General features: G+C 45.4%; 2 protein-coding genes across 7 annotated transcripts in view; one reads left to right on the forward strand and one right to left on the reverse strand.

Annotated features, from left to right (window-relative positions):
• Kmt2e (lysine (K)-specific methyltransferase 2E) overlaps positions 1-1,035 on the forward strand; it is a 93,435-nt gene extending 92,400 nt beyond the window's left edge. Inside the window, exon 27 of the mRNA XM_005377563.2 lies at positions 2-1,035. Coding sequence (XP_005377620.1) covers positions 2-281 — 280 coding nt within the window. The 3' untranslated portion in view covers positions 282-1,035. The remainder of the gene's footprint in view (position 1) is intronic.
• Positions 950-24,986, reverse strand: part of Srpk2 (SRSF protein kinase 2) — a 226,825-nt gene continuing 202,788 nt past the window's right edge. For 3 of the 6 annotated variants that reach the window (XM_013510522.1, XM_013510524.1, XM_013510526.1), the window contains 7 exons: positions 18,900-19,000; positions 18,473-18,580; positions 14,830-14,899; positions 14,107-14,199; positions 13,644-13,736; positions 4,586-4,900; positions 950-1,182 (listed from right to left, as the gene is read on the reverse strand). In XM_013510522.1, coding sequence (XP_013365976.1) covers positions 4,716-4,900; positions 13,644-13,736; positions 14,107-14,199; positions 14,830-14,899; positions 18,473-18,580; positions 18,900-19,000 — 650 coding nt within the window. In that variant the 3' untranslated portion in view covers positions 950-1,182; positions 4,586-4,715. Of the gene's footprint in view, positions 1,183-1,750; positions 4,901-13,643; positions 13,737-14,106; positions 14,200-14,829; positions 14,900-18,472; positions 18,581-18,899; positions 19,001-24,986 lie in introns of those variants that run through there. The other 3 variants (XM_013510525.1, XM_005377241.2, XM_005377243.2) reach the window with 3 other exon arrangements.

Here is a 24,986-nt window from a genome sequence, read left to right on the forward strand (position 1 = left end):
CGCACCACGGCGCCCTGGGAGCCGGACCCCAACACCAGCCACCCGCGGCGGGGCCGCACTGCCCGCTCCCCGTCGCGGGTCCTCACCTCCAGCCCCAAGGACCAAACAGTATTCCAACGCCGCCGGCTTCGGGGTTCTGCCCGCACCCCGGCCCCGTGGCCCTGCCGCACGGGGTGCAGGGCCCGCAGCAGGCGTCGCCAGTGCCCGGGCAGATCCCCATTCACAGAGCACAGGTGCCACCGACGTTTCAGAACAGTTACCACGGTTCGGGGTGGCATTAAGACAGACTCGTTTCGAAAACTTTTTAAAATGTTGTGTAAGATAAACTGTATATTTCATATGTACCTATCGGGGTACTTTTTAAAGCTTGTACATGAAACTTTGTATAAAAAAAAAAAAAAAAACCAGTGCTCTTTCATTGTATTTTCCCCATTTTTGCTTTTTAAAATTTCTTTTAAAATGTGCTGTTAAACCAGTATTAGGTATCTTTATTTTGTAAGTGAACATTCCAGCTGTTCTTCTGGCAGTAGATTTGATGCTACATGACCTTTAAATTTTATTGTTGCACTTAATTCATTTAGTGAATGTCTATTATTTTATACATACGCATTAAGTACACAGCTACGTAATGGCACTATGAGGATTTTCTTTTTTGGGGGGTTCAGCAGTTCTGTGAGAGTGCATCTTAGGTATAAAAATGCAATACAGATTTTTTTATAGTTTGGTGTGGATATGGCTCATTTTGTCTTATCAGTTATTTCCAAGCAAAATGTAATTTAATGTATAGATGATTTCTAATGTCTCTGACAAACTGTAAATAGTACATTTCTTTTGCGTATATAATTGCTTATTGCTTTTTCATTTGATATATAGCATTGTACATATGACAGGTCTTTTGCAAAACTGTGTGATCTTTGTGAAAGTAGTACAGTATATGATCTTTAATTTCTTTTTTTATTTTAAATATACTGTCACATTGAAGCACTGGTTGGGCATTTTAATTCATGTTAATAAATCACAATTATGTCAGTTTTACCAAATTGTCCTGTATAGCTAATGTCTAAACTGGGGTCTGCTTAAGTGGTTTTACAAAAGTTAGATTTTGAACATACTTTAGCGACTACTACCTCCGTTGGTATCGGCAGTAAGCAGCTGGTCCAGTAATGGTCCCTGCATGCCATTCTGCGGAAGGAAGAGCCACAGGAAACTGCTTAACATTCTGGCGTCATACAAAATGAATCCAGACCACTAATGCATTACGCAAGACAGACTGCAGTTTATAACAGTCGTTAGAAGTATGAGTAGTCTGCCCTCTGGAACACAAGAGTATCTAACGTGCACAATTTAGAACGTAACTAAATGTCCTATTGGTTAATCAAAAATTATTTAGAAGGTGTATGTTTAGTATCTACCCACAGATTCTTTAAATCTGTGAAGTCATGGGAAATAAGTTTCTTTAAATTTGGTCTGGCAATACATAACTAAGAGAAAGGCAGTAAGTAAAACAAAGATGGCCTCTCAGTTATTTATGGCTGAAACAAAGTACTACTTCTGACAGTGGAAAACGAAAATTCCCAGCCTTTGCCTTCTGTCTCTCAGGAGTGCTAATTAGTATATCCATTATCAATGACCACGTCAACACGTTTTTCACCATCCAAATTACCTGGCACAATTTGGGCACAGTACACAAATTTTGTGCATCAGAAAAAAGAGTAAACAGACATTAAGAATGACTGAGATCTGGCAGTAATTTAAGTCATGTTTTATGATTTTAATTTTCATTTCCTTTTGAAAATTAGCTTATAGTTGTGCATTAATACAGCACACTTAGGGTTCAATCCTAATCAGCTTCAGGTTTTAGAACATAAGTCAACTTTGCCATCCTTGACTTGTGAAGCAAAATTCTACTTATGGCATTCACAAAGAAACATTTGAGAAAAAATGGCTTTACATCATCCATCACCTGATAGTTTCTTAACATAAAATACCAATATTCACCTCTTTAAAAGGACCCTCCTGAGCATTCTTAACTGCTCAGTGCTTCAGAATGGCCTGCTATAGAATTAATGCATACAGAAGCTCATGTGCAAACTGCAGAATATTAAATAATGCTATGATGAAAGACAATCCTTAAATATTGTCCTCTACCAAACATTCATCCCAAAAAGGGGGAGAAAAAGTGGAACTATAAAAAGAAACAAGCTCTCTGTTCCCATGGAAAGTTTCCTTACTTTACCCTGCTAATAAGTTACATCTGGTCCAGGTAAAAAAGAAGGAAGCAGCAAATCAGTTTTCTCTGATTTAAATCAGGTGTGTGTGCGCCTCCGCGGCTCTTACTAGCTGCCTTTCCTCTGCCTTTGCGCAGTTCCGCCTGCCGATTTCCAGCCAGCCACCTTCTAGATCTGCTACCATCATTTTCTATGAAGATTTAATGGAGGAAAGAGAGGACCCACACTCAAATCAGTGAGCGGACTCATGTTTAGCATAACCAGCTGGTTCTCCTTTAGCCTGATGCATTCTTTATCAACAAGCCGCCAAGAATCTGCTAAAAGCCACACGGTACCTAGCACAAATGTATATTCCTTCTACAGCAACTGGTTCTACAATGTAAACTAGTCAGGCTATTTTAGCAGAGAGATGCTACTTAAAAATGAAGAGTTTCTTTTCCAACATGAACTAAAACTTAAGATAAATTTCAACCAAGCGTACTATCATTCTGATAATTCTAGACACAGGGGAGCTATAAATGTACTCTGTAGTTCTTGCAAGAATATTTCCTACGGAAATCATAGCATAACTGGTCTACGACCAACTTCTGTCAAAGAATCGACACAGAGACCTAAGCCTCATTAGAAAAGAAAGCATGCACATATCATAATTGAATGGTACATTCTACCTCACAACAACATGTGATACAATGCTACTTCCTAGGAGGATTATGTGTCTTGTTCCCTCAGAATGAATGGTGTTTAAAAAAAAAGTTTGCAGTTAGAATGGTTTTTGATGAAGCATGGATAAAAAAGGATCACTGCAATTCTAGATAATTAATCTAGAATTAACACCTTTCCTAAATCCATTCTGCCCTTAAAAAACAATACATATATGATTTCCTTACAAAAAGCCTCAATTCACACTCTACAACTGTATTTGCTGCCACAAGGGTGTTGGCATTCCCTTTACTTCTGGTGACACTACACATACAGCAAATGCACGTTGATTCTATCCCTTCAAATACAGGGCAATGACCAAGGCGGCAATGTCTGGGGGAAAAAACCAAAACACTTTAATTTTTAAGACAACTGCAAGCACCTCAAACAATAGATTATTGTTACAATACTTGTTAGCTTGTCACAATCTAGTTATTGCAAAGGCATGTGGATAAATGTTAATGGACAAAGTCAAGAAAAACGAGGCACCTTAAAGAATGTAAAATTTAAAATAAAAAGACACTCAATCCATTGACTTCTAAAAGAGGCTATATACCTCTATATATTACATTCTAAAATTGTATTGCCTACTAATAATGGTTTGTGTCCTGGATCCTACAGTTAATTTTGAGGAAATGCATAAACAAAAACAATGTGCAACCCAGAGAGGGAAAATCATTTTCTCATTCATGGAAAGACAAGAAAGCTGGTAAAATTCACGTAGCCACACATCAAGCTGCCTGTGGAATGGATGCGATCACTGTCACCTTTGAGCTGTGAGGAGTATTCTGCTCACTGCAACTGCAACTGTATATACCGTACCTTGTGTTTTAGATAAACATGATCATGCTTTTCCTATATAGCTATTTAAGTATATATATAGCTATATAGGAAAAGTCATTCCACACACTGAACATGTTTCTCTTGTCCAATTTAACCTATGCATTTAACTTAGAGTGCTTGGAAGAGGCAATACCACATGGTACCAGGCCATCACATTTTTAAGGGGAAATCACTTTTTTTTTTAAAAGTACTCTTTAAAATATGCAAAAATACAGATGGGACTGCTAACTTATAATGGATGTTAGAACAAGCACATCTCCTTCCTTTGAAGTGCCGTACAGGGAATGATGTCCGGCAACCCAGAGCCAATGTGAATGGACTGCGAGGGAATGGAGTCTGCATAACCCCTTGGAGCAGTGAGTCCGCCACATGCAACTCCGCTAAAGAGCGCTCAGTACTTGGTAGCTTTTCTGAAACTTGAGTCCCCATCCCATATTTAATGGAAATTAACATTTACAAGGGTGCATTTACATATACTATAATACAGGAATGATGTCCCTTTGCCAGAAGATAAAATTGTACATTTCCTTGCTATTTCTTGGTTCCACCTTGATAATTTCTTAAGATTGTAAATTATATAGTACTCAGCTAAAATATTTCTTCATAAATAGTTACAAATCCTGCCAAAACACAAAGGGGAAAGAATTTTTCATTCAAAATAAAAATGACATTTGAATGCCACACAACACAAGAAACAATGCTTAGAGACATGTTATTTTTTCCAGAAGAAAATGGTCAACTACTTAGCCGAAGACAAAAGACTACCCTTCCCCAGGATCACAGTGCACAAAAAGCAAAATATCAAACAACAGTACCTCAAAGCAAAATAAAGGTCTGAGGATGAAGCCAGCTCACTTGTAATCCTGTTAAAGAATGAGAGTCACCGTTTAGGTCCAATGTACTGGAAAACACTTGCTAGCTCAGAATGGTGTATTTGTAGATTTGCTAAGAATTCAACCAAGGATGCCGAAGGCATTCGCCAGCGGAGGCTCGTTTTTCTGGAACCATTTCTAACATCGGGATGAGGAAATCCGTGAACTGTGCGGCATCTTCGTGTGGCCAGCCATACTTTTCCACAAGTACATCAAACAGGCTCCAGGGCTTCAGCTTGGTGATGTGTCGCAGTTCTCCTACCAGGAAAAGACAATGGCATCAGGAAAGCTCCAGCCTCACACTTGCCCCATAGTTGGCAGAGCCAAATTACCTACCTGCTCAGTCCACACCTTCTGGCAACCAGGAGGAAGGCTAGCTTTCCTCCTTCGCAATAGCAGTGAAGTATCTGTGACCATGTCAGAGCTCAAGTAAGCTTGGTGGATGTACAAGGGTCAACTGTAATTCATTCACATCAGTTCTAGGTTTCTTTAAGCAGAGTGTGCTAAGAATACCCAGAAAGTTTTCTTTTTGCAGTACTAGGAAGTGAATTCAGGACCTTTACATTAAACTAAATCCCCAGCCCTTCTTTATTTTGAGACAGGCCTCACTAAGTTACTAAACTGCCTGAGCTGGGCTTGAACTTGCAATCCTCCTGCCTCAGCCTCCCAGAGTGCTGGGTTTGTAAGCATGTGCCCAGCTCCAGAATGTTCTCATTTCCCAAAAAAGCCACTAGCACTCCAACTTGGGCGCTCATGCAATCTGCAAGCTTGCTTAGGGAAAGCCCTACAATGCACCCTGTTATGCAAAGAAAGGGGAGTCTCTTTCTCTGCACAGCACTTCAAGAACTTCCAGAATAGTACAGAGGTACTTTTTGGTGGTGGTGTCCAACCTAGCAGCACTGGCTGCCACACCTGTGTGTCTGCTGGGCACAGGAAATGTCACTAGTGCAACTGAAGTATCGTTTTAAATCGTCTAAATTTAAACAGCCACAAGTAGCGAGTGGCTGCTGTACTGGACAATCCAAACGACATGCTGTTCATGTCCACACGTTTGTTGTAAAATCTAACACTCCAAGACTATTACTTTATAAATCTTGAAGTTTGCAGGTCAGGGTAGCTCTGACCCCTCCTTCTGGCCCTGCTCTGTCTCCTGTAGAGAATCATCTGCATTGTTTCATTCATTATTCAAGTCTCTTTGGAAACAGCTACCCACCCATTTAAACCGTAACAATAACAAAAGAACAGGGCACAAAATTACAAAAACAAAAGCAGAACGCCCACATCCCTCCCCACAGTGGCTGCTGCTGGGCTCCACTCTCATGCATGCATGTGGTCAAGGCAGCAACGATGGTTAAAAGAAAAAAAACTATGGTATATCCCTTTGATGAGTATTATTACTACTAAACATGGGAGAAATCAGGGTAAACTGTCAAGCATACAAGAACAGTCTCAAAACTGTGTTCTGCAGATCATCACAAGATTCATTTTAAAATAACCGTAAAGATAGAAACCAAATGCACCAAGACACCAGCAGTGCTAAGGTTCTTTCAATTCCCAGTTTTCGGTAATGTGACTACTACGGATTTGGGGTGACCTGCTTATCTCACCAGAGCGACAGTTTAAAGCACAGGGCACTTGCACAGGACAAGCTAAAACAAGTTCAAAGCAGTTCAATGATCATTCAGTTATTCCATCTTGGAACAAAAGAATACACTGGGAAGCAGTCTGCTCAGAATAGCTAAAGAACCTATGTTTGACGGTGGCATTTTTTAACTAAGTTCCTTTAATAGGCATTAAACTAAGTATAGTCAGGCTGGGGCCACTGCTCATTGGAACAGTGCTTGCCTAGTATGCAAAAGGCCCTGGGTTCAATCCCCAGCACCAACAAACAAACAAACAACAACAAACTGAACAAAATGGACCCATCATATCAATGGAGAAATATTTATTGCCAGTGATAAAAGTCAAGCTTTCAAGAGAAAATTAAAATACCAAAAAAAGAAAAAAAAACCCCAACAAAAAAAAAAACAAGCCCCCAACAATAAACCTAGGTACAGTCAGTCATCCCCTTGTACCCACAGTGATTGGCTCCAAGAACATGCCCCTGGCTCACAACGGAAGTGAGGAGCTCCAAGCCCCTCAGATAGAATGGTGACGTGTGTGTGCACAAGCTTGCCACATTACACTTCCTTCTCTCTATATTAAGTCATCTCTAGATTGCACACAATGCTTCATACAATGTAAGTGCTATGCAAACAGCTGTTCCATTGTATTGTTTAGGGGATAATGACAAGGAACAATGTCTATACTGCGTTTCATATCTGTGGTTGGTTTAATCTGTGGATGTGGAAATCACGGATACTAAGGACTGACTGCAACCTTCCAGATATCTTCAGCTGCATAATAAAGAGGTGAAAATAACAGGCTATGAAACTCTTCTTACATAAGTAGCCACATGTAAGAATAATAATATTTGCCAAGAACAATCTAAGATATCTTAATGTATTTTTGGTTAAGTAATCCCATATTTTTAAAAACCCCCATGTGCAAAGATGTAGCCTAAAATAGCAAAAGACGCAATGTGCAAAGTAACTCGAGCAACTAGCCAGGCGCTGCATGCATGGAGCCCTGCACCACGAAGGCCACTGTGCTGGGTCTCAAAGGACACAGGGGGGCTACACGGGGACGTGGGGCACTCTGGTAAGAACAGATCCCCTGAGCATGTACACATCCGCATGTGTGACACACTAAGAAACTGGGCTGTAACCAGCTGCTGTGACTCCTACTCGCTCCTTCTATAAAATTAACTTCCTACCCAGTTAAAGAATTTTAGCCAGGCGTGGTGCACACCTGTAATCCCAACACTTGGGAGACTGAGGCAGGAGGATCCTTGTGAGTTCGAGGCCAGCCTGGGCTACAAAGTGAGCTCAAGGCCAGCCTGAACTGCATAGCGAGACACTTGTCTCAAAAAAAAAAAAAAAAGGATTTTTACCCTGATCATTTTTTCTTTAAAAAATATTCAAAGATTACGTTTCACTTAAACAAATTTGGAGGTAATCAGATACTTAACTGTGATTATGTTTGCTTAAAAGAAAAGAAAACACAAAGCTGGGTTTTGGCTTCTTTTTGTGATGGTGCTGAGGACTGTACCACCATCCCCTTCGGAACTTGGAGCAGGATCTAACTCTTGTGCCAACCTCAGTGCCACCCTCCCGCAGATCTGCATGCAAGAGCTCAGCCAACAAGGTAGCCAGTCTGCTGGGAGCTGTTCCCCAGGAGCTCTGGCCTCCAAACTGGCTGGAAACATCTGGACGGAGGCTGGAACCTGACAAGAAGCAGGCCAGGAGGAGGGCAGAGGCTGTGACGGCAGCTGTACCTGCCAGCCCCAGATGATGGGTGCTTTCCAAGTACTTCCACTGTACTTCCTCAATGCTAACGGATCTGTGAAGGGAGACATGTTACTTTGTGCACGAAGTTATAGCCCAGAAGCAGACATAGACCCACACGAGGTTTCACGTTCACATGGCGAGGGACTACGAAGGCAAACACTGGGGTTGTACTGTGGTGACGACTGGTAACAATGAAGTAAACCATGGTATGAACTAGACTGGGCTAAATTTCAGTACTGCACACACAGAAAGGAAACCTACTATAAATTCTGGTAGAGAGCCAAAAATAAAATTTAAGAAATATGGAGGAATGCCTATGTAGGGAGACAAAGACAGGTAGGTAAATATTTGGACGCAAAATGTGTATAAATCCTACCTCGCATCGCATGCAAAAATTAACTCCAAATGGAACATAGGACTAAACTATGAGGGAAGAGAAAAACGACAGAAGAAAAGTAAATCAGTCCTTAAAGTACTGAGTTCTTAGGGGGTACCTAAAGCACAAGCAAGAACAGGAAGAGTATATAAGGTAAAAACTGCACTTCAACTATCACCGCGTGCACTCAAGAGAAGTGAAAACATTCGTCCACATAAAACCCTGCGCATTACGACCACATCGGCAGCACGCCCAATAGCCAAAATGTAGAAACAACCAAGTGTGCATCACCTGACAGACAGTGAAACAACATGCATCTATCCATCTGAAGAGTGGAGCATGGCTTCATGCTACCACATGAGACAGCTTCAAAAATTGTGCTGAGTGCAAGGAAGAAGCCCCATGCAAAAGTCACAGCGTATTGTATGATTCCACTTACAGGATATAGGTAAAACAGACCCACAAAAACAGAACTAGCACTGCTGTGAGTCAGGCGTCGAGAGAATTGAGAGTGACTGTGAATGGGTATGAGGTTTCTTTTTGATGGTGAAATGTTCTAAAATTAAGTAATAGGAACAGTTACTCAACTCCGTGAATATACTAAAAACTACTGCATGGTACATCTCTTAAAGGGTCAATCTGCAAATTGTATCTCAATAAAGTTATTCTTTTAAAATGGGCACACACTCAAAAGGGTACAACATAGACAACAAAACAATAAATTTAAAAGAATTCCAGGGTTGTGTCAATGCTAGCAGCAAAAATAAGCATTTCATCATCAGTAAGTCAAAGTAAACGATGGAACACAAGGTAGGAAATACAGGTTGAGCACCCCTAATCCAAAATCTGTAATGCTTTGAGTGTCAAAAGGACACAAGTAGGCAATTCCACACCTGACTTCATATGAAGAGCTGCAGTCCAATGCAGGCATGCTGAAATTACTGTCTAAAACAACCTTTAAAGGGGCTGGGCTGTCACTTCGTGTAGAACTCCTGCCTAGCACGTGTGAGGCCCTGGGTTTGATCCCCAGCACCAGAAACAGAACAACAGTAAAACCTTCAGCCTATCTGTATAAAGTTTGCATGAAACAAATGAATTCCATGGTTAGACCTAGGTCCAATATCCAAGGCAACACATACACAGATGCTAATAGTCCAAAACGTGAGAGAATATGAGATTTGTAGCCCTTTTGGCCTCAAGCATTGTGGATGAGGGCTAGTCAACTTGTATAATGGGAATGATCTAAAACCCATTACAGCAATGATTTCAGCTTTTTGCATTGGATGCATTAATGTTAAAATTATTGAAACATTTAAAGCAGTTCCATTCCTTGGCCTGAAGTTTGTTATTTCACAGAACATCTTTGCTGTGACTTGGGTCACTCTGCGGCACATCATGTCTCAGTGGCATCTCCACTGATGAATACAACTCCAGCTGCAGGGGCCTCCCCCAGGCCTTCTCCACACTGGGCCAGCTGGTGAGCCGGAGGTGGGGGCTGCAGCAAGCAGTGCAGCTGGATAGCGGCCGCACTCTGGAACACATGGGCACCCCCAGCCAGCTCACAGTGTACCCTCCCCAAACCAAAGGCTGATACAGGCTCACGTGCTTGAACTCAGTCAACGCTTCTCTACTGAATCTACTCTGCCAGGTGCCAGTGTGCTTGGCACTGAACATCCAGCAGTACACTAGGCCTGGCCTCTGTGCTCAGACAGCTTTTCCTCAATGGAAGATCTAATCACAGAGAAAAAAGAATAATGTTCATCCGTCTGTCCATCCACCCATCCACCTGCCCAGCCACCCACCCTGGAACTGAACCCAAGCCCTTGGCATGCTGGGGAACAAGGCTCTTTAAAGCTTGGAGTTACTGTTTGAAGATGAAATTGTGGTGAATGTTTACCTGTGCATTGCAACCGTCAAGGCTCACTAACTAGCGTGAGGAAGTTTTCCTTAGCTACTTTTACTTCTGCAAGAGTCAAGCTCACACGGAGAAGACACAGCCTTAGGCAACCCTTCCTTCCCAGGTTTCCAAAGGCAACAGGGCCCACGAGGACATCCTATGGCTCACAGACTGTTCTAATGCCCACGCCTGGCATTTATGCAGCTGTGAAATGATTTGAGAATCTTTTAAAACTTGAAGCCAAGAAAAATCAAGATGGGGAGGGGAAAATGTCCAGCTTATATGGGCCACACACCCACAAAAGAGGTCTGCTCCTATAGCTCCCGGAGAATCCGCTGCCTTTACATAACTCTGGAGATAAATTTGAAACAGTTTAACACATGTGGCTCAAATGTTAAAGATAAGGAAAGTATCTCTTTGTAAAACCTCCTAAATCTTCCCTCCCAGCTCTGAGGGTCCCCACCCTCCTCTACTGCAGAGCACTGCGGACGCCAGCGCCCTGCTCCAAAACACAGAGCACACTGCGCAGGCGCTTCCTCTTCTGACGTTTGCAACATCTCAGAAGCCCTTTCGTCTGACGCCCACACCTCCGTACCAGTGCGCCCAACCCCTTACATACATCCCAGTGCATCTGAGGAATAAACCATACCCATACTTCCATTCTCAGCCAAATATTCTTTACTAAAATAATGGCTACTGATGGGTCAAAAGAATACAGCCCCAGGAGGGCTGCTCTTGTCTGCACTGATTTTCCCACCATCATCAAAATGCATATTCTAAACAGAACCTGGGGGTCATGCCAAAATTTCAGCAAACCACCTCCCTCCTCCTCAGGGATGTGGGAAGATTCATTTTCATGACAAGTTCTTGTTCCTCATAATATTGTTGTGACTTCTGCCAAGACCCCAAATTTCTTCTGACCACCACAGCCATGATAAATAAACAATTATCAGCAAAGATTATCAGCAAAGATCTTAAAACTGAACCCCCAGTCATTGTAGGGAATTTCTGGCCCCATCATAAATTCTCCCTTTCAGCCAAAGGAAGGGGGAGGCATTAACTACCCCAGTAACACCAAGTCAAACTGTCTTCAGTCTGTCACTAAGAAGGATGCAAAATACACTTTTAACTCTGCAGCTTCAAACAAGCTGCTCCAGTGCTTTCAAGTAGCTCATGTACAGATGATGCAGTGATGCATGCCTGTAATCCCAGCTACTCCAGAGGATGAAGAGGATCCAGGTTCAAGGCCAGCCTGGGCAATTTAGCAACACAGGGATGTGCTGGGATTATAGGCACATGCCACCAAAACTAGCTTCAAAATCAAATTTAAAAGGACTGGGGGTGAAGCTCAGTGACAGAGCACCTGCCCAGCATGAGTGAAGCACTGGGTTCAGGACCCTGTCTTTATTGCTTGTGTTGGGAGAGGCCCTGAGTGCCAAACCCATCTGCCTGCCTGCCTGCCAAGAGAACAGGGCTCTCCACACCGCTCACTCCCCTCCGCAGATTGTCAGGTACTACAGGAGACCAGGCTCCCAGCTGGGCATAAACTGCTTCGAGGCTAAGGTAAGGATGAGGCAAGTCACCCTGTGCTGCTGGGGGCTGGCCACCTCCCACAGCCCTGCTGGGAAACAGACTGGAAGGAGGAGGGGTCCATGATTTCCTGGTCAAGCTGAACCCCCAAGCCACGCTAATACAGAGCTTCTCCGTGGTTGACCTCTTTCAAATAACAGCTTCTGGAAGGCCCCCAGGGAAAGTCCATCCACGCTCCCAGGATCCGCCTGCGGACTGAACCTGCGGCCTCGCCCTTGCCAGCCAGGCTCAACTTCAGCCAGGTGCCCAAGCCTTCCACTGCTGTTCTGTTTATACCTTCATTTTAGCAGTTAACAGCGATCACTGTACCACATGTCACACAGTATCCTCTTATACCTTCTTGCACCTCCACAACTTGAAGTAATCCCCATCAACAGGAAAGGGGACCAATGCAGAGATTCCAAGACACGCCCCACCTTGCAGCTCTATCATGGAACGAGGTTTAACAGCAAAGCCATTTTACTGCCCCTAACTCTGCTTTGGCCTGTCTGTGTGTGGAGAGGGGAACTTTACTCAATGAGAATTTCTTATCTCATAGGAAACTTGAAAGTCACATTTGGTGGTACAAAACTATACTCCTAGCACTCCAGGAGGCTGAAGCAGGAAGATCTCAAATTCAAGCACATCCTGGGCAACTAAATGACTTAGCAAGAGTCCATTTCAAAAAAAAAAAATTGCTCCTACAAATCTGGCCAGAGCAGAGGTAAGAGGCAAGAGTATCTGTGAATGCTGGGCATGGTGGTGCAGGCCTGTAATTCCAGCTCTTGGAAGGCTGAGGCAAGAGGACTGCCGTGAGTTGAAGGCCAGACTGGGCTATATAGTGAGTTTAAGGCCATCTTGAACTAAACAATGAGAACCTGTCTAAAAATCTGGGTGAGGAATTTCTAGAACCTCCATGTACTACTCAAACTGACTTTAAAAGTTCTTTACTAAAGGATTGTGCAAACAAAACCAAATCTAAGCTGGAGTTTATCACGAAATAAAACAGCATGTGGAAGGGGCTCTCCAAAAACAATTAAATGAAGAAACAGTATTTCATGGGGCTTTTGGGTATTTTTGAAACCTGGTCATTAACTGAGACTGCACAGGGCAAAGGAGCAGCTATGCAGGGTCAAGCCAAAGGAAGGCCAGCAAGCACCATAACATGACACCTGTGCGACAGTGTGGCAGGACACAAAGGGAAAGTGAGACTGCGACGTACAAAGGCTCCCGCAGGCCTACACCCTGGCTCCACAAACAGGTCCCGAGAGCATAAAGAGCGCTGTGTGCAGGAGGCTCTGTCTCAAGGTGCCTGGGCTCCACTACAGGCGCTACGACACAGAGAGTGGAAGAAACACCTGCGGTTCTTAGAAAATCTTTTTTTTTTTTTTTTTTTGGTTTTTCTCCGGTACCAGGAACCAAACTCACGACCTTGCGCTTGCCAGGCAGGCGCTTTGCCGCTGAGCTAAATCCCCAGCCCAGAAAATCTCTTAAAAGTCCTTTTCACAAGTATCTGAACATACAGACTGGTGCTCAGAGCAAGAGAAGTAAGAGGTAGAGGAGAGACATGGCTGTAGGAAGGCTCTTCTCTTACAAACTCTCATTCTCACGGACACCAGATGACTCAGGGTTGTTTCTTGAGAACTTTCTTCAGAAGATTTCCCCAGTTGTACAACTCCAGATCTTTCTTCATTGCTCATACATGAATGCACAATTTCTCCCTTTCGGAGAGGATTGTGCTGAAAATTAGTGTTGCATAAATACCGTTACCTTTTCTGGTGAAAAACTCCTTGGAATATTTCCCCAACATAGCGTATTTTCGAGGGACTTTCCCCAGAAGTTCAATGATCAATGCTATGTGATCTGCATTGGGAAACATTGCCAGCAAAACAGAAACACACGACAGTTTAATCAGTACACTGCATGCAGACACTACCACCGCCCGCGCAGACAGAAACAGCGCAATCGGAATGGTCAAGAGCAAAAGCACACGCTTATCCCAGGTGGCTGGATTTAGGACTGTCCCAGGCACCACGCAGGGGTCAGTGTGCAGGGCCCCTGCGGTACAGGCCAAACTCGGGCCTTCCCGTCAACTTTTAATCAGCATAGGAATTCTGCTGGGTTGCTTTTGGAATTTAGAAGAAATGTCTTTGAAATCATTAATGCTGCAAGCAGCAGCTACTATTCCATTTCTGTCTGCATCGTGGCGCTTTTCAAAAGGAAGAGGTACTACCTCTGCGATTGAAGAATTCCCGAGAATATTTTCCAGATAGAGCAAAGTGCCTTGGGATACTGCCTAGCAGCTCTATGATGTGGGCTATGTGGTCTATGGAGGAGAGAAAAAAAGGATATGGGAATGGGAGGGGCAAAGGGAAGGATGGGATAAAAGAAGAGGGAAAAAAGTAAAATTAGTAAAAAATCAGATATTGATTCAAATCAACAATGTCTGCAGCAATCCATGCAGAGGCTCGTGGGGCTGGCAGGCGTCAGGCACCATCTGGGGCGTCAGCAGGGACTGATGCCAGCTCCCCCAGTCACCCCAGCATTGCAACCAAGTAAGCATGGAGATGGTCAGGTTTACAAAAGGAATTCAAGCCCGAATTCCCTGGTTTTCAACTCAGCTCCCAGAGAGGACAGCAAACTGGGCAAGAGCTCAGTGGACAAAAGGCCCATGGAGAGGCTTCAGGGCTTGCTGTGCCTGTCCTCTCCAGCCGCTGGCTCTGCGCTAGGGCAAGGCTGGGAGGAGAGGACCAAGAGTTCTCCCAAGCTGCCTATGCCAAGTGGGCACTGCCCATTTGCTGACACTGAGGGGCTTCAAACTCAAGGGAAAAGTGTATGAATTTGGAAATTGAAAACCAAAACATGGCTCTGGTTCAGTAATCAATGTCACACTCTCTGGAAGCTCAGGGCAAGGAGCAATCCCAGACTGCGGTACTCTGCAGGCAGCAACACTTACCTTCGTCCCTGGAATAGTCTTCCCCGGAATGTGGTTCAAACAAATAGTCTCCAGTTGCCAGCTCAAATGCCTAGGACACAAAGACAACACACTGAGCTCTGCAGACTGCCCAGGCCAGGGCTCTCCCCTGGGGGCTACATCTTCTGAGGCTCTCAAGCAAACCTAAACACTCCTAAAACAGCTCAGTCTCTTTATTCTTTCTCCTAAAAAGTTCAAAGAAGCTCCCAGATATATTTACATCTCTTCTCGTGGAAGATGAAGCAGTATGTTATCTTTTCGCTGCAGGAAGCAGAACCACAGCCCTAAGTGCAGGCCGGCCAGCCGCGCAAGGTAAGACCAGGAGCCTACTGGGCCCCTCGCGTCCAGGGTTTGCCCTCTCCACCACGCTAAGCAGGCCCTGCACGGTGGGTGCCGCTGCTTTCTCTGGGCTCATGCACAGTCATCAAGGATACTTTCAGTCTCATTTTATTCATTTCTGACTCAAGCAGAAGAAAGGACCTACAACCAAAAGGACCCTCTTCCGCTGTCCCCAGGCACAATGGAGCAGAGCACCTCACAGGTGCTCCTGAAGGTATCGAGGAGAGCTGCTCCCCGGCTACACCTGCAACCCCTCAGCCAGCCAGTTCTCAGGGCTGTGAGTTTAACTTGGTATCAGTGCATGGAGACAGCAAGTGCTACAGCTCTGCTGACGAAATACTATGGATTTTTGGTTTGGTTTTGTTTGCAGTAATGGGGGCTGAACCCAGGTCCTTCACACTGAGCTATATTCCCACTTATCTTTTTTCTTTTTCTTAAATTTTAAGACAGGATCTTGCTGAGTCACTAAGTTGCCCAGACTGGGTTCAAACTTGCAGTCCTCCTGCCTTGACTTCCCCTATAGTGTGGGACTATAGGTGTGTGTCACTATGGCCAGCTTCAAATCCTTGTTTTTAAAATCAAAAAGAATAGGCCAAATCCCATGTATTTCCAACAAGATGCTTAAAGAAGTCTATCAACACAATGAGTTTTTTTAAAAAGCGAGAGGGAAGGTGGTTACTCTCAGCTCTTCAAAATATGACTAGGCTTTCTCAGTATGACGTAGGCAAAAGGGTCAACACATATTACCATGAATACCTTGGGCCTTTGTACTTCACAAAATGCTTTCACCCTGACAGCTATGAAAATATGAAACATCACTGCCCTTAACAAGTTACTTTCAGTATTATTAATATTATTGTTGTTATTATTATTATTAAAATACTTGAGATCTTCCTTCTGTGCTCAGCCTAGTCCCTTCAGGGAGCTTTCCTCTGAAACAAACTCTATTCTCAGGTTCCTGGAGATCACAGGTCTATTTACTGAAATGCCTTCCTGTGTCAAAGCACCCACTTCTGAATAAATATGATGTACACGGGTGGTGGTGGTGGTGGTGCTGTGTGTGTGTGTGTGTGTTTGGTAAAGTCGGTCTTTCTGAGGCTACGGCACTGGCCAGGACCTGCCAAGAAGTCCACACAACGCTACCTACTGGGGGCTAGGACTCATGAATGTAGAGGAGTATCTCAGCTCACACGACTCTGGGGTCCTACACTACGGAGCTACATCTGGAAGGGTCTAGAGCCCACAGAGGAGAGCAGAACTAACAACTGTGCCATTCTATTATGCCCAAGGCACCCTTCAACAACAGTAGGGGTACCCCAACCCCCACCCTGTATGCAGTGAAACGTCTCTGACTTGATGCTGTCATGACACTGGAAGGGTTGTAGGCTTTACCACCAAGAACAATCTCAGGCTTTGTTAAAGCTTGGCATGAAAAGGTCCAATTTCATACGATGCAATACTTTTAAGCCTCCTCTCTGCCACATTCTCTAGAAAACATCAAAGAAGAGACCTCCCAGTTCAGCCTTCAGGGGCAAAGAACGAGGGCTTACCCTTCTTAAAACCACCTGGGCAGAGAGAAACCCCTAAGCAGCCCCTACAGCACTGAGGGAGCCCCTTGTGCCCTGGGAGGGGCCGGGGAAGGAGACTGTGCCTGCGTTTCCTGTGTAAGCACAACCACAGCAACGCACTAGCAGACAAGGGGCTGGAGTGCGGGGACACACTCCAACTGCACAGGAGGCAGATACGCAGCCCGCCGCAGACTGTACTGACACCTCTTCCACTATCCCTACATCTTTGAATCTGTCCTAGTTTTCTGGTTATATCACCAAACTTAATATCCAAAATTAGAAGTGCAAGACTTCAGAGTTCAAAGAGTTTGCAGAGCCTAATTCAGGGCAGCCCTGGTGCGTGGCTTCTGCGCTGCTGGGGATGCTGCTGGTTGGCCTCGCCACCTTCTGAAATGGGGAGCAGCTCCCCGCAGCCTGGCTGTTCCAGCAGCTCCCTTCCTACTGGCCGGGTCTGTGCCAGGAAGGCTCCAAGGGCCCTCCACACAGCTCTCCAAGCTCAAAGCACCCGCCACACCTGCCGCTTCTTTCAACCAGACCTCTCTACATTGTGCAAGGCAGGGACCTGACTTGTGAAACTCACTACAAAGCTAACATTCTTAATTATTTAAAAATTATTATCTGCATTCTCCCTCAAAGCCATAAAGGACTAGAAAGTGTTTCAGACCTACCTGCCCTATCTACTGCCTCAGATTAGGCCACCTTGGAGATAAAAAAATCTACTTTTTTCTCACATTCTCTGGTACTATCTTCTTAAAACAATGCTTTTACTTCACAATAGAGGACAAAAAAGTACAGTGTGCTCAAAACAACTGTCAAGCTCCCAACAACAGAACACTCACATTATTCCATGTGGCTTCTGCTGGGGAGAAGACTCTGAAAGCTTCGCACAGGAGCTCTTTGGTTCAGACAGCAGAGAACAGCAAATAGCACAAGCATGACACTCCACACCACGCCACAGGCACACACCACACCTATTCTCACACTGAAGCAACAGCAGAGCCTACTGAGGGGAAGGTACCTGACGAGCCAGCAAGTAGGGTGACAGGTGGAGGCACATTTGTGCTCTTCAACTCACAGATGAGCAGCAAAGGCAAAGGTGCCCTGGGGTGTATGGGCACAGCTCAGGTTGCCCCAGAAAGCACCTTGTGCTTTCTAGAAGACTTGGACTGAGGATGGAGGCACTTGTGGTGGCTGCTTTAGAAGCGAGTGCAGTCCAAATCCTCCCTGGGCTTGGCTTCATAAAGAGACTGCTCATTGGCCTACAGGGGAACCCCTTCCGTGCCAGCTAGGGAAGTAAGCAGGCCACATTTCTGGCTGACCTAGCAGGGCACCAGTCTCCTGGCCTTGGACAGCCCTCCCGAGAGTGGCAGTCTCACCTTCCGCCTCTCAGGCCTGGGTAAATGGGAAACCCGGCACAAACCACCCGCTGCCCGGGCCCAGAGCGTTTCTACATGGACTTCATGTGGCACAGTGAGTGCAACTCTCTCTCACAGGGCCCGACAGCACCCGTCACTCACAAGGACAGGCCCAAAAAGTGGGAAGGTAGGGCCCAGGTAAGGAGCGCTCTTCTCCTCCGGAGAGGGGCAGCGCGTCCTCCATGCCCAGCCCTTGGCGGCAGGGCTTCACACTTTGAAAGCTGCGCCCACGCCTCCACCCCGTCAGGAGCACAGAAGGGAAGGGCCTCACGACACGGAAGACGGCAGCACCGCTGCCCTTACCATGCATGCCGTGCTCCAAATGTCTGCAGGCGTGCTGTAGCCTGCTCCTATCAACACCTCTATGGATCTATACTGACGCGTTTGGATGTCCTCGGTGAAGTGTTTATGCTGGAAAGGAACAGGTGTGTTACCAAGGAATACAGACATAGGACAGGAAAAACGGTGTCTTCTCCCATAGAATCATAACCAATGTGTTTTTTGAGGGGGGGTTAGTTGCTTCGTTTTTTTTTTTTTTTGTTTTGTTTTGTTTTTTTTTGAGATAGTCTCACTACATAGTTCAAGGTAGCCTTGAATCACTATGGGTCCCAGGCTGGCCTCAAATTTGTGGCAATTCTCCTGCCTCAGCCTCCCGAGTGCTGGGATTATAGGTGTGTGCCACCAGGCCCAGGTCATGAGCAGTATGTTTTAAAAAGAACACTCTACTTACCACCCAGCAGGCATTCCCCAGGTCAGCAATTTTTACTCTAATTTTATCTGCATTCCGAGGATCCAGGGGGTTCACCAACAAGTCGGCCGCCCGGGTTTTTGCTGGATGGGCAAACAGCACGATAGTTAGTGACAGAGACGAGTAGTCCCTACAGGCGCACAACATCAGGTACAGAACCTCCTTCTGTAGAAGAGCAAAAAAGACCTGGAATCACATAGACCCAGAATCCTGCTCAGCTGAACTTGAAGGAATTAAGTATTTTCTGTCCTCATCTCTGGAAATTTCCACAGGAGAGTATCTCCTGGACTGCACAGAGAACACTGCTTGCCCTCCTTCTTGCCTCCTCCATTCTTCTGCCTCAGGTCAGCCCCACGGGTCCACTGTGCACACCATGGGCCGCTCCCTAATGGGCCATCGCTGCAAGGGACACAGAGGTACACAGAACGTTGCTGTCAGCGCAGCTCACCAGACACAGCTGACCACTGGACCCTGGGCCCCCGCCACTCGTGGAGGTAACAGTGAGAAAGAAGTTGTGAGGTCCAGAGGGAAGACCTGAGACCAAGTTAGCATCTCCACCACCAAACCACAAACTGCCACATAAGCTTAGATCTCTGGTGAGGATCAAACATAACTGTCACTTGTATCACAGAAGTCCGTGTAAAATGCTACTTACAGACAAAGCAGAAAAGTCTGCTCAACACAGATATCTAGACACCCTTTTGGAGAGTCGCTGTGCTCACTGAAAGCTGGGCACTGCTACAATGACCTGAACCTCTTTCGGTCACACAATTCAAGAAAAAGAGCGAAACTATGTGAGACATTCTATGGCCCCGTGAACTTCAGGAAGATCTGCTTTCTTTTTCTCCACGAGAGTGGCAACTGAGCTGGCTGTTATCTGAGGGTACAGCAGTGAAAGGAGTCGATCTGTAATGTGCCACCCACTCCTAGCTGTTGATTTTAAGAACACCTCCCAGGAGCTGCATAATTCAATTATGCTAGAAGAAATATACTGTCAGAGACACCATCACCACACATTTAAATACAGTTTCTTTGTATTTAATATCCCTCATTTGTGTTCAGTGAGCAAAATCTCTTTGATGACATGCTGTTATCCTGGTTCAGGTCTGTAAACAGTTATTCTGCTCACAATGTGTTCTAAATGATAACAGGTAATTTATCTCAATAATTTAATTGCAACACAACAGGAGGAAAAGGGATTATGCTTGTATTTCAGATTTCCCTTTTCGGTGTGATAGGTTCTGTGCTCAGGTCCCTGCCTGCAACACTCCACAAGGCACACGGAAACACAGGGCACTCATGCTGGTCACAGACTCACTCCCATTTGGCTGTGCCAGGAATCGGATCACTTCTTCTCACTAAGCCACAGCTCGCCCTTCCCACTGACAATGCAAACCCAGTAACACCACCACCGTCTCCTTTCCAAAATGAAAAGCCTACAAATGTGCTCTGCTCCCACCAAGTAAGTGGAACCATTTCAGGAAGGTCTGGGCTTTTAAGTTAGTTTCTGATAAAGCCATTTCTAGGTGACAGAGGTGATAAGGGCACACAGGTCCTCCAAGGAGGCCTGAGTGTGCTCTAACTGCAGAAGAGCCAGCACCAACCCAAGGAACGAGCACACCTTGGAGACTCCAAGCCAGAACCTGACCCTCCTGGGGGCCAGGTGCCACAAGAGCACTGCGAACTGGCAGGAAAAAAGACATGCCAAGTTAGGATCACATGAACTAGCTGGGACTACGTAAAAAGTAAGTAAATGAGCAATCCACACACTGTTATGGTTTGTGTCTAGAAGTGTTATGGTTTATGCACCCCAAAGCCTTGTGTGGGCACAGGCAGGGCTTTTTCAGAGGTGGCTGGATCGAGAGTATGTGGTGCTGGGATTAAGGGAGTGTCGTTACTAAGTCAGTCCACTGACTGGTTTGGCACAGTTCTTGGTATGAATACTACCTGCCCTAACAGGGGGTAGCCTAGATAGAATATAAAGGGACAGAAAGAAGCTGCTAATGCCACTTGCTACTTGTTGTTCCTCCCTTGTGGCTTGCTGCTTGCTACTTCATCGCTTTGCAGCCTTTGGCTGCCAAGAAATGTTTCTCCTCTGAGATGCCCCTCTGCCATGCCACCCTGCCTTGGAGCCAGCCGACTATGGACTGAAACCTCTAGACTGTAAGCCAAATAAAACTTTCCTCCTTTAACTTTGAGTGGCAACAAGAAAAAAGTAACAGCACACTGTTAGGTAACCATATGTCCTATGAAGAAAAAGCAAATAAGAGAAATAGATAATGAAGAGGTTGTTCAGAAAAAGTCTTGTCAGAGAATGTGGCACTCAAAGAGAGGCTTGAATCAAGGATACCCCAGAAGGGCAGAAGCTCGAGGCAGAGGAAACATGAAGTACAAAGACCCCAAACTAGAAACAGGCTCACAATTTTAAAAGGCTCTGTGAAGAAGCCAGCGTGAATGATGTGAGCCATGACTGCGACACCTGGGACACCAGAACCAGGGAACAGATGGCCGCCTGCAATGAGGGACACTTTGGGGCATGTTCTCCTAGAAATCCATTCTCAGTCATTTGGGGGTGGGGAGAAGATGAGAGCACCTGCAGACATTAGGAAGAAAAAACAGCATTTTCTCTTACAGAATCATAACCAACATGCTTTCTGGGACTTTTTTTGTTGTTTTTTTTTTGGTTTTTGAGACAGACTCTCACTATGTAGTTCAGGCTGGCCTTGAACTCACAGGGATGCTCCCACCTCAAACTCTGGAGTGATAGAATTACAGGCGTGCCCCACCACTGAGAGTACATAATGTAAAGAGACAGCAAGACAAAAGACAGGCGGAGGTGCCAGAGCTGACGTAAGATGGGCTAGAGGCTGGACAGGACTGACAGCCATGGATGACACTGTGAGGATGAGGAGGGGGAGGATGCCATGCAGACCCCACAGGCAATGCTAATGAGATCACTCATTCCAGGGTCTTTGTCCTTCAGGCTTCTGGAGCCAAGATATATGCTATGGCTCTAGCTGCTAGTGGCCTAGGACAAGCCCTGCCCATTGTTCTTAGCCTTTAATGGCTGTCAAATTACTCTAGAGAAAGTCTGTACCCTCCAGCTTAGTATGGAAGTTCTTCCAAACATCTGATTGGCTCCCACCTTCCTTCACTATTCCTGATATACCCCTTTGCTCTATAGACAAGGACCCACACCAACGCTCAGGAAAGCTTGCTTCTCTCACCTCATGTCCCCAAAGGACGAGGTAGTCAGCTCCTAGCCACCAGGAATCCCTCCCCGGGGGGAAGCTACCCACGGTTATCAGGCACCAAGCTGGAACCTCAAGGGGAGAGGCCAAATGCCTGGTAAGGAGACCCTGCCCTGGCCAACAGGATAGGATCAGTGAGAAGAGGCTGTCAGGGACAAGGCGCAGGTCGGCACAGCAAACTGTCACTGAGCCCGTGGAAAAGGGAAGAGAAGAGGAGCAGCAGAATATAGCCTGGTGTCACTCGTTTGTTCAAGAACACATTCCTGCCAACTAGAACCACCCCACAGGACTGTCCCATGCCACTGAATGGACAATCAAGAGCGTATCACTGGTGGTTCAAGTCAGTGGGACCGTGACATGTTCAAATCAGAGCTGCTCAGCAGTGGTTCGAGCATAAACGTCTTAATCAACAAATATTTACCTCAGCACCAGATCCTGAGGACATGAAGCTGAACAGACGAGGCAGTCTCAAAGAGCCGACATTCCAGTGAGAAGAAAGCAATGGATATGAGCTATGACTGTGCCATTAAGAAAAGCAGGGGCTGGGGATTTAGCTCAGCGGCAAAAGCGCCTGCCTGGCAAGTGCAAGGTCGTGAGTTCGGTTCCTGGTACCGGAGAAAAACAAAACAAAACAAAAAAAAAAAAAAGAAAAGTATAACCGACAGAAAAGAGGGAAAAGAGCTGAAGCCTGTTGGGGAAGCCAGGAAGCACCAACCTAGGAAGTAGTATATTGTTTTATCTTATCCTGGAAGAGGGAAAACTTAAGAAGAAAACTTTAGAACTACTGAGATCTGAATATGCAATGAATAATAACAGATAATATTATAAAATAATTTACATTTTTACAGACAGTTGTGATAAGTATGATAGAGAAATGTCTTACTTCATCTCCCAGGGGATGCTGAAGTATGTAGGAGTAAAGTATCCTCATATTTATAGTATGCAATTTCAGTATAAAGTCAACTTAGTTTCAGTATAAAGTTACTTTCAGTGTAAAACAAACTTAATCAGCTGACCTCATGCTGTAGGCTTGTAACCCCAGCACTCTGGAAGGCTGAGGCAGGAGGATCCCAATTCAAGCCCAGCCCAGGCAGCTCAGTGACTGAGCGAGACCCTGTCTTAAAATAGAGATAAGCTACTAAATCTTCCCTGCATTTCCATGGACAGTGCTGGTTCCTCACGAATGCACACATCCCACTATGGAGATGACTGCTCAAGATGAGGGGAGCTGTGAATAAACGATCTGATTCGCATTCTTAGGAGAATACTCTCACAACAACTTGGAAGAGTGGTTGGAAAGGCAGGTGGGGAAGGCAGCCAGAGCACAGAGCCAAGAGACCATCATGGAGCCTCTGTACTGCCCACGCCCCAAGACCCAGGCTTGTGGCCATATTTAGCAGGCGCTGGCAGGATGCGATGACTCACCTGCGGCAAAGGAGAAGAGGAGCCCTGAGGAGACCAAGGCATGCAGCAATTTAGCCGCTGGCAGGCAGGGTGTATCCTGTTCCCAGGGTTAGATACGAAGTCCCCTTGGTCATGTGAGCTGATGGGGAAGAGACCTGCTTTGGGCTCTCTCCAGGAGTCCGGGGACCCCTGCCCAAGGCCTGGTTCCCAAGAGTACTTCACACCCTCGGGGATGCAGCACACTGCTGGGCCTCCGCAGTCACTGATGAGGAAGCTGGGAGGGGCGGGGCATCAAAGCTGCAGAACCTTGGGCGTGTGTGTGTGTGTGTGTGTGTGTGTGTGTGTGTGTGTGGTGGGACACAACTGCTAAGTGTCAGGAGGATGCCCTGAGACCAAAAGATGCCTGGAGATGACCAGGAAACCACTGGAAGGGGAGGAGGACCAAGTGAGGCCTGGGAGGCAGAGGCAGGGTCCGCGTGGCCACAGCCTTGCACCCATTCAAGACAGCGCCTGCTCCCCAAAGGTGCTCAAGTGTCCCTCAGACAAGCAATGAGATGAGGGCATCTGTCTCAGAACACTTTGCCTAAATTAAAACACTTTATCACCCGTTCATTCACCCACCTTTTCTTTTCTTTATGGTTTTTTTGAGACAGGGTATGTAGTTTAGATTGACTCTGAACTCACTATCCATCCCAAGATAGCCTTGCTCACAGCAATCCTCCTGCTCCAGCCTCCTTAGAATACAGTCATATGCTACCATGCTCGGCTCATCCACCACAATTTAAAATTTCCTTTTGCGGATGTCCACTGTCACACTCCTCTTCAATATGGTTCTGGAACCACTAGCCAGAGCAATTAGACAACAGAGAGAAATAAAAGGAATAAGGATAGGAAAGGAAGAATTAAAACTATCACTATTTGCAGATGACATACTTTATGTGGAAGACCACAAAAACTCCACAAGAAGACTCCTTGAATTAATCAACAAATTCAGCAGTGTAGCTGGATACAAAGTCAACACCCAAAAATCAATAGCATTCCTATACACAAACAACAAACACACTGAGAGGGAAATTAAGGAAACCATACCTTTCACAATAACATCCAAGAACTTGAAATACTTAGGAATCAATCTAACAAAACAAGTAAAAGATCTATTCAGTGAAAACTACAGTACTCTGAAAAAAGAGATCGAAGATTTCAATAAATGGAAAAATATTCCTTGCTCATGGATAGGAAGAACCAACATTGTGAAAATGGCCATACACTCAAAACTGTTATATATATCAATGCAATTCCCATTAAACTACCATTAGCATACCTCACAGATCTCGAGAAAACATGCCTTAAATTCATCTGGAACCAGAAGAGACTCAGAATAGCAAAAGCAATCCTGGGTAACAAGGACAAGTCA

The sequence above is a fragment of the Chinchilla lanigera genome, unplaced genomic scaffold (genome assembly GCF_000276665.1).
Source record: "Chinchilla lanigera isolate Chin_1 unplaced genomic scaffold, ChiLan1.0 scaffold00009, whole genome shotgun sequence".
NCBI lineage: Eukaryota > Metazoa > Chordata > Mammalia > Rodentia > Chinchillidae > Chinchilla > Chinchilla lanigera.